This window comes from Apium graveolens, chromosome 3 (assembly GCF_009905375.1).
Source record: "Apium graveolens cultivar Ventura chromosome 3, ASM990537v1, whole genome shotgun sequence".
NCBI lineage: Eukaryota > Viridiplantae > Streptophyta > Magnoliopsida > Apiales > Apiaceae > Apium > Apium graveolens.
The window spans coordinates 206,094,707-206,104,279 of record NC_133649.1 but is presented as its reverse complement, the minus strand read 5'-3'; the positions used below and the strand labels follow the sequence as shown (position 1 = coordinate 206,104,279).

At 34.8% G+C, this 9,573-nt stretch overlaps 2 protein-coding genes across 3 annotated transcripts; one reads left to right on the top strand and one right to left on the bottom strand.

Moving 5' to 3' along the window:
• The first annotated feature begins 4,582 nt into the window (after positions 1–4,582).
• Positions 4,583–8,429, top strand: LOC141713046 (RNA polymerase sigma factor sigE, chloroplastic/mitochondrial). The gene is made up of 6 exons (XM_074516255.1): positions 4,583–4,738; positions 5,159–5,922; positions 6,027–6,173; positions 6,694–6,930; positions 7,334–7,597; positions 7,837–8,429. The coding sequence occupies exons 2-6, from the start codon at positions 5,215–5,217 to the stop codon at positions 8,032–8,034; spliced, it is 1,554 nt and encodes a 517-aa protein (XP_074372356.1). The 5' UTR covers positions 4,583–4,738; positions 5,159–5,214; the 3' UTR covers positions 8,035–8,429.
• Positions 8,430–8,688: 259 nt separating this feature from the next.
• LOC141710957 (MYB-like transcription factor ETC3) lies at positions 8,689–9,573 on the bottom strand. 2 transcript variants are annotated; one of them, XM_074513433.1, is made up of 3 exons: positions 9,391–9,573; positions 9,110–9,197; positions 8,689–8,998 (listed from the first exon to the last, which is right to left on the bottom strand). In XM_074513433.1, the coding sequence occupies exons 1-3, from the start codon at positions 9,443–9,445 to the stop codon at positions 8,848–8,850; spliced, it is 294 nt and encodes a 97-aa protein (XP_074369534.1). In that variant the 5' UTR covers positions 9,446–9,573; the 3' UTR covers positions 8,689–8,847. The 2 variants fall into 2 exon arrangements, with proteins under 2 accessions (XP_074369534.1, XP_074369533.1); XM_074513432.1 differs by lacking the exon at positions 9,391–9,573 and having other exon boundaries at positions 9,110–9,384.

Genomic DNA, 9,573 nt, shown 5'->3' with positions numbered 1-9,573 from the left:
AAAGCATCCCATATCTCTTTTATAGTCTTGCATTGAATTACCCTGTTTGACATGACATTATCAATGGCACTATGCATCAAGTATCTTACCTTTGCATCCTTTGCAATCGATGAGATATCTTCAGCAGTGTAATCACTTTTCTCCTTTGGTACAGACTTTGCTGGCTGACTTGCAACTTCCACAGAGAGTTTGGTTGGCATATGTGGTCCTTCATTAATCCCGTCGAGATATTTTGGATCTGTAGCTTCCAGAAATATAGCCATCTTCACTTTCCATATGAAATACTCAGAAGGTTTCAACATGGGAACTCTTATAGTCTCATATCGACTGTGGGTTATGATTTTTGGAGGTTCTTCAGTTTTGGTGGGCTTGGTTGGAGTTTCTTCTTCAGACATGATTGTTTATGGATCTTAAACTGTATGTGTGTTAACAGATCTGCTCTGATACCACTTGTTAGGTCACACACACTGTAGAAGGGGGTTGAATATAGTGTTTACTACAATCAAATCGAATATAAGAACTCAAGTAACAGAAAACAGATTTTATTCAACACAATAAACTCTGTTACAATATGGAACTGTCCTCTCTCAGTGATGAACAAATTATCACGAGAGCTGCTAGGGTTACAAAGAATAATAACTTCGATAATGATAACACTTATAGTGTAAACCCTATGCCTGTGTTTATATACTACATAGTTACAAGATAATGTTCTAATTGATATGGAATATAATTCTGCTTCCTAAAATATATCAACTAGTTATCTTTTCTTTCAAGTATTCTATTCTTCATAGAATTCTTTCTTCATGCATATTTCTTTCTGTCTTAGTCTCGATCTTCTTTCCTTTCAATCAGCCGCCTGCCTTATCTGAAAGTCATCTTAAGTCCTGATATTATCTTCTGATAAATATCTTCTGATAACTTAAGTTCTGATAACTTAAGTTCTGATATCTTAAGTTTTGTCTTCAGTATAAGTGCTGATTTCAAGTTAAGTATTGATTTGTCCTATTAAGTAAGATCTGAAAACTAAACACAAATCATATTACACATGATATTATCAAATACTCCCTCCGTCCCTTTCAATTGTTTACATTTTTTAGAGAGTGTTCGACACGCATTTTAAGGTGCATATAAAGTATAGTTCTGTAATTTTTTTTATAATTTTGTTTTTCTAAATAAAAATTAAAACATTCAACTTTTATTCAGAAAAAGAAAATTGTAAAAATAAGTTACATAACTATACTTTTTATGCACCTTAAAATACGTGTCAGACACTTTCTCAGAAATGTAAACTATTCAAAGGGACTAAGGGAGTATATCTAACACACTCATTGCACGGTCAAGTAAGCATACTTGTTGTTTTGTTGTGAATAAAAGCGTGAATCCATGTAAAACTCCAAAATAAGAATGGAAGTGTTATAAGTTATTTTGAGTCTAGCTTTTATTATATTTATGAACTTGCGATTGCTTTGATGAGTAGTGAGTCATGATTATTGATCTAGTTGCGATAATATATCTGTAAGCAGTTGCACACACACACGTCTCTGGTTTGTAGATTGATTTGTGAGGTTTGATTGATTTTTATGCGAGTAACTGCAAAATTGAGATGTTGCTTGTTGATTGGTTTAGATTATTCTATTGGGGATCGTTGCATTCATTTAGTTGCATTCATGCATTTTTATTTCTTGTTCTTTGAGTCTGTTTATGGTTGAGGACAAGCATTGATTCAAGTTTGGGGGTATGTTGAGTAGCATTTATGACACTTTATTACGTTTCGTAAAGCTTTAAATTGGTGTATTTGTACTCAAGTTGTTGGTGTTTTTACGTGTTTTTGTGTTTTTGCATTACAGGCATTTTCCAGGTAATCAGGTAAATTAGCATGGTTTTAGTGCTAATTAGGTGTTAGTATGGTGTTGGAATAGAAGCTCATGGCAAACCAACTCAAATCAGCAAGGAAAAGAAGAAGTCAGAATTTTATTCAGGGAGTCAGCGCGCTCGCGCTGTGATAGCGCGCGGCCGCGCCCAAAGATCAGAAACTCAGCGCGCCCGCGCTGGTCAAGCGCGCGGCCGCGCCGGGTCGGGGTAGCAGAATTCTGTTTTTACTAGGATTTTGAGAGTTTGAAGCCCTGGTCAATTCTACAGCATATATATACATAAATAAAGACGTTTTTCATAAGGAGACGTACCTGAGCATAAGGAGAAGGCGTAAGAAGACCGCTTTAGCACAATTCAACGAAGGCGAAGAGAATCTAGTTTATTCTTGTGATTCTTTGTTTAAGTTGTAACGTTGGATGCTAGTTTTCTTATTCGTGAACCTATACTCTTGTTTCGTACTTTGTTTATTAATTGTTTATAAAGACTATGTTATTATACCATGCTTTCATCGGAACCCACGTTGATGATGAGTCTGATTATAGGCTAATCGTTATCGTGGGATTCTAGCGGATTTATTTATGGATTTCTTTAGTTGATTTGTTTCGATACCTTAGTGTGTGGTGATTGTATGATAACCTAGTATTGGTTGTGCTTATTCGTCTTATGAGCGTCGCGAACTTATAAGATAGTGTGTTAATTCTTAATGAAGCGAAAGTGAATTTAAGGGTTTAGAACTTGTCATGCTAAAATAGGTTCATTTGTTATTGTTATGCGTGATTCATAGGTAATTTTAACCATCTTACTTGCCCTATGTAATCACGATAGATAACTTGTGCATTAAAACATTATGTTGTCAAATTCTATAGACATATAGGGTCTCAATATAATTGGTGTCTATTCAGCTTCTTTCTCTTTTGTGGATGTCTGGTAGTATGGTATTCGTGCAACGAAAGTTGGCGTTTATCAGTTCCGTGTTATCTGATTAGTGTCATCACCATTACATGCTAAGGTTAAGAACGAAAAGGCTATTGAATAAAGTATTTAATGAAGTTAGAATCCCATGTTTTCCATATATATTAACACAACCATTCTTATTCTCTTAGTTATAATTGTTAGCTTAAGTTTAGTAAAAACAATCTCAATTTGTTAATCGCCTTAACATTGAATAATAACCATACCATTGCTGCATAGATACATTGACTGAAATTACAAACTTGATTCTTTATGGGAACGAAGTAGAAGATATTCTATATTACTTGTGAACGCGTATACTTATGTGAATTTTAGCGCGTGTTTAGCGACTAACAGCAAGGATCCACAGTCGAGTGTGCAAGCTAAATGGAATAAGCTAACAGAAGATGTGTGGCTAGTGTGTATTAAAGAGTTTGTAATAAAGTTTGACTTCAGATGTAAGACAAATAAATTTGGGATTTGGTACGTTTGTAATAAATAAGATTGTGGCTTGTGGACATACTTTGAAATGTTGTGATCCATGGATATGGTAAATATGGTCAGTGCATATATCTTATTATATTCATAAACAGGTTTAAATATGGTGTGTGTGTGTGTGTCGTGGACCCCAAACTTTTGACCCGGGTTTGGAGGGCGCCACAAATAACATACTGTCTCCTTACATAAATAAACATGAACAATAACTTAAAATATTTTTCTAATGCTATATTGTTTTGATTAACATTGCTTCATTAGTTTGCGCTTTCATATGATCACCTTTCTTGTCAATTTGTTTATGTATTTGATATTATGTTACATAATTTATTTTAAAATTATTACAATATATATTTGAAGTTCATGTATTCAAGATATGTAAATTTTTTTATTAATTTTTAATATTCAAAATATATATATCAACCTCTATTAGAAAATGACTATAATAATATAATTTTTGTCATTTCAACGATAGTAACGTATATACGGGATAGTAGATATAAACACGGAAGACATACCGTAACACACATTACAAGCAGTGTTCTAAAAATCGGCCGATTATAAAATTGATCGATTAACCGATTAATCGGCCGATTAATCGGAGGTCGGATGCGTCCCGTCTCGATTAATCGTTAATCGGGTCAAAGTACGGTTTTTTGAAAAATCGGTCAAAAGTCGGGTAGTTCGGAAAAAATCGGCTGAATTGGGTCAAAAATCGGCCGAATCGGTCAAAATTTGAAATTAATAAAAAAAATAATTTTAAATAAAGTTTTTTTTAAAATAATCATTAACATTTAACAATTAATATTAATAATAATATATTAACATATTTTTGTAAATCTTATAAAAGGTTAATGACATTTAAATAAAATTATTTTTTATTATTTATTAAATAAATTTCTTCCAATTAATTAATCCGATTAATCACCAATTATCCGATTAATCACTGAAATGTGCCTCCACCCAATAATTCCGATTCCCGCTTTCGAGAACACCGGTTAGAAGTGGTCATAATTCAGCAACGTCGATACGAGGCAATGAGCTATACGCACACGGGCCCCATTTGGGCATTAGCCAGCCACGTCGGCTTATTTAAGTCCAATAAATATCTCACCTTTCGTTCCAGTTTCGGACAAGAGGAAAAAAGATAATCGCACAAAATAAATAATAAAAAAATACCCAAAGTCTTGACCACAAAGCACAGGCCACGTCCTCACGTTTTCACTCTAATAAATAATTGTGGACACCATTGTTTTCGTATAAAATCTTTCTGAATAATTAAACCTGAACAACACTTCTGTAACTTGTACATTCAGATTCTATATCTACCCATTTATATGTACATTAGTAGTGTTGAATCTTTTTGTCTGAATCTGATTATCTTCTGAGCCCCTGATTCTGTCGTGATACTTCTAAGGTATATTGTTAATGTTTTATGTTAATGTGTTTTACTAATGTTTGTGTAAATCATGATTTGATCATATATGATCTTGGGTCTGTGCTTCACACACTGCATGATACTCTTTCCATTTCTGTGTTAAAATTTATGCTTGTATGTATATATCTGTTAGATGATAACAATTGATGATTCTGTTATGTTCTTAATTGTGTGTTTCAAGATAGATCATCAGATTCAGCCATGTTATTTGATCTGCTGTTTAGATAATTAAATTTTAATGACAGTGCATTCTTTTGGCTTATGAGTGATGGATGTTTGATTAGGTTATGCGATATCGGAAAAATTATGATGTTGTCAATATTACATTGAACTACACAACACAAGTATACTCCTACACATAAATTTATGAGTATATGACTGTGCCCTGTGTGATCTCAGGATTTGTAAATTTGAGAAGCTATTCATCAATAGATTTCTGTCTTGCAAATTTTGGTATGGGAGTTGTCACTGTTTCCAGTTCTGCTGCGCGCACTCCACTAGGATCAATGACAAGATTATCAAAGTACTCATTTTCTACTAAAAGAACATCGATTTCAATGTTTAAAACGGATAAAACTAAGAATAAAGCTTTGGTTGCTCCTAAAGATGCTGTGTCTTCTGTCATTGAGAAATCTAAAGGAAAGCGAAAGGTACTTGGACAAAGTAAAAAGCCATTAGAAAGAGTACAAGCTTTCTCTGTAGCTGAAGCACCTTCATGTCCCTTGGACTTGGACTATTACGAAGCTGCGGCTAAGCTCGAAAATATTTACAAGCGTAGTGCCACACCTGAATTGTATGATGGACAAGATAAAGATCATGGGGCGAAGACAGTCCAAAAGAGGAGGAAGAAGAAGATTGATGAAGATGAGAAAACAGAAACTAAAAGTATTGATAATGTAGTGCGAAGTCAGAAGACTGATTCCAAGAGACTGAATCTTAAGAAAAGGATTGAGTTGAGGATAGTCAGAGAGGCTGAAGCCCAGTCTGCAGCCAGGAGGAGGAAGCTTACCGGGGAAAATGAGATTGAAAAAATCAACAGGCTGGTGAGGGAATATTCTGTTTCTACTGACTTGGTGAGCTTGGACTGGAAAAAAATGAAGATCCCACCAGTTCTTTCTTCTTCAGAGCACACCTGGTTGTTTAAGTTAATGCAACCTATGAAGGTGATCATTTTTTCTGTTTTAAACACCTCTATTCCATGCTAATTTTTTTCTCATTTTCTAGATTTTATTTGCATTTTTGAGAACCTCTATTTGCTGCAATATAGGCAATCCTGTTGGTGAAAGATAACTTGCGAAATGATTTGGGCAGAGAACCAACTGATAGTGAGTTAGCACAGGCAACAGGTATGAATGTTGTTCAACTGAGGAAGCAAGTAGCCGTTGGCCAAGCTGCACGTAGCAAACTGATTAAGGTCAGGATATGTTTATTAAAATTGTCATTTCCACGAATTGCATAAAACCTAGGGTACTTGATCTTTAGAGGTCCTGTTATGGAATATACGAGTTAGGCTTGTTTTTTGCCATTATGATATATATTCCCAGAGCTCTATCTGATATCATATTGGTGAAGTAGACATTCATTATTTCAAAAAAACTTGACTTCCTTTTTAAGGAATTTAAGGTAGGTAAACTGTGGTGTTTTCATTAAATACCTGTGCTCTTACTGCTATTTATACCTACTGTCAAATGTCAATATAATTGCATTTAACTAAAACAGACAAATTGTTTTGATTATTAGGGCTAAAGAGTCGAATGAAATAAACCCCTTACTGGGTCTGGATAACAAATAGAGATATCTGATACTGAATAGCTACCATTTTATTAAATATTTATTATTGTGATTTGCAAAGCGCTGACTGTATAGATAGTCATGATCCATGAAGCACGAAGCATTTGAAAGTAAATCTTACTGTCCTCACATTACTATTGCAGCACAATCTTCGCCTTGTACTGTTTGTAATGAACAAGTATTTTCAAGAGTTTGCAAATGGCCCGAAATTTCAAGACCTCTGTCAAGCAGGGGTGAAAGGTCTTATTACTGCCATTGATCGCTTCGAACCAAAAAGGAGGTTGCAGCTTTCAACATATGGCCTCTTTTGGATCAGACATGCCATCATAAGATCCATGACCCTCGCAAGCTTTACAAAAGTTTCTTTTGGTCTTGAGTCGGTAAGATTCTCCTCCCGAAACTTGTTATTTTGTGACTACGAACTATTGTTCTTCTGTCAGATAATATTGAATTTGTACCACTGTTTTTATCTACCTAAAATTTTTAGTCCAGTATCAGTATGTAAAGTTACTGGTTGCATAACCTCACAACTTTCAGAAGCAGAGTAGGTTGGTTGATTCGTGGAGTAATCAAGCTTGGCAAAAGCAGAACAATTATAATTGATCCAAATCATTTCTAGAAGAATCTGTGTTGCAAAATTTATAAAATTACAAGAGACCAACTCTAGCTTGTCCATGCAAATTAGTGCCTTGAGTCAGTGGTGGAAGAATTTTGGTCATTTGATTTTGTGTTGTGTGCAATTGGGAATTTTTTTTCACCAAGTTCAAATCTTTACTGATGCAGGTGAGAGCAGAAATACAAAAAGCGAAACTGCAGCTGATGTTTGAATTAGATAGAGAGCCGACTGAGGAAGAAATAACAGAAAAAGTAGGAATTTCTATGGAAAGATACAATGAAGTAATGAGGGCATCAAAGCCTGTTGGATCTCTCCATTCAAGGCATTCTGTAACGCAAGAAGAGTTTATTAGTGGAATTACTGATTTTGAAGGAGCAGGAGGGGATAAAAGAAGACAGCCTGCTCTTCTTCGATTAGCTCTTGATGATGTGGTAATCATTTTTTTTTTGTCATTACAAGATAGAGTTGCACACTTCATTAAAGTTTTAAGTGATAACTGTGTCAGTCCCTTGCAACAATTGTTAGCCAAAAAATGTGTACTTGCATAGGTGTCATTAGTGGCAGTAGTGTTAATATGCTCATCTGGACATGGCAATGATATTACATATTCTGGATTAGTATAGCATCACCTAAGAACTTGACTATTTACATGTCAATAATACTTTTACAGCTTGATTCTCTGAAGCCCAAAGAAAGCTTAGTGATCAGGCAAAGATATGGGCTTGATGGTAAAGGTGATCGTACATTGGGAGAGATAGGTGGCAATCTGAATATATCTAGAGAAATGGTCAGAAAACACGAAGTTAAGGCATTCATGAAACTCAAGCATCCAACTCGAGTGGATTATCTCCGGAGGTATATATTGTGAAAAAAATAGGCCATCTGTTTGTGTTGCGGTCACATGCATACATATTCCACTGCTTCCAATCAGATCAACTGTCAAAAGTTTTAATTTTGTATACTTGTACCATAGTCATAAGATACAATGACATAGATATACTGTATATAGAATGAAATCCAGTTATAAGGATGTCAGTGTATATACAAGTGGTTCCAGTATTCCTGGTGGGAAGTCCCAAAGGTATGTAATACAGTTGGATGCAGTCTTCTGACCTTACTTCAATCATTACTTTTGTAGAAGTTAGAAACCTCACCAGTATGTTTGGTAGACGTGTAATACTAGATATATAAGGTTATATACGTGTACATTTGAAACAACCCCATTTGAGTTATAATAAGCTTTTATTAAATTTATTTTCGTGATTTTTCCTTCCTGAAGATTTTGCTTTCAGTCTGTAACATCCATGTCTCCTGTTTTGTTTTGAGACGTAGGTAAACATTTAAAAAGTTAACTTTTGTCTGAAGGCGATAGCATGTACTCTAAACACAAATATATAGACTCCCAGCAGTTAGAGTTATTTTTTGGCCAAACTTAGTTGTAGGCAATGGAAGTAGGGATACAGGAGGCACTTGATAACTTTCAAAGTATCAGCTGTGGGTGTTATGTACATCATATATTTAATATGAGGATCAGCGGTAATTAATCTTACTTTGGCACTAAAAGATTTTTGTACAAGTAGTAGATTCTTTTCATTAAAAAATTAAGGGAGAATCAGTAGCAACAGTGTAGAACTCGGAGATGTACAGCAACTAGTTGTATTTAATCATGTTCAAAACAAAACTATGCCTCCCCTCTATAACTAGTTTCCAACACCAGAGGTTCTCCGGCATTCCAGCTTCCATTTTGTAGTGCCAGCTGGTGTTTCACCATCCAAAATCTTTGAATTTCTTCGGGTTTTCTTCCTGGAACACGACCAGCTATCAAATGCCACCTGGGAAACAATCTTTGCAAGTTAAGAGGGTATTGGTAATGAACTAATGATAACTTTAACGTTAATCCAAACCAACTTTGGTAAAGTGAATGTTGAGAGTAGGTGGGTTACCTTTGGCCAACAAGCCTATACATTCTGAAGATGAGATCTTCCTCTTCATCAGTCATCTTAACAAACTCCAAGGTTGTATTACCAGTATCTGTCATTCCATACAAATTTGCACTTGTAAGCCATAACAATATGCTCGTTAAGAAAACAGATGTCACATAAACTGCTATACATATGAACACCAAGCAACTATTTATGAAAGCATAACTAAAGTGAAGGAAATACATATACATATATATATATATAGACAAAATAATGCAGTGCTGTGTGTGCTGAGTACTGACCTTGGGACTGAGAAGTGGTGGGTTTCTGTTGAGTTGTTAGGCATTCTTTGTCCATACGTAACTACACAAAATGATTGACTGATAGACTGTGAGATGCAGGAGAGGCTTTATTTAGCATGTTGGCTATTTTGCTATTGTAACATATACAAATATAAAACTGCCACGTTATTTGGAATGCTATCT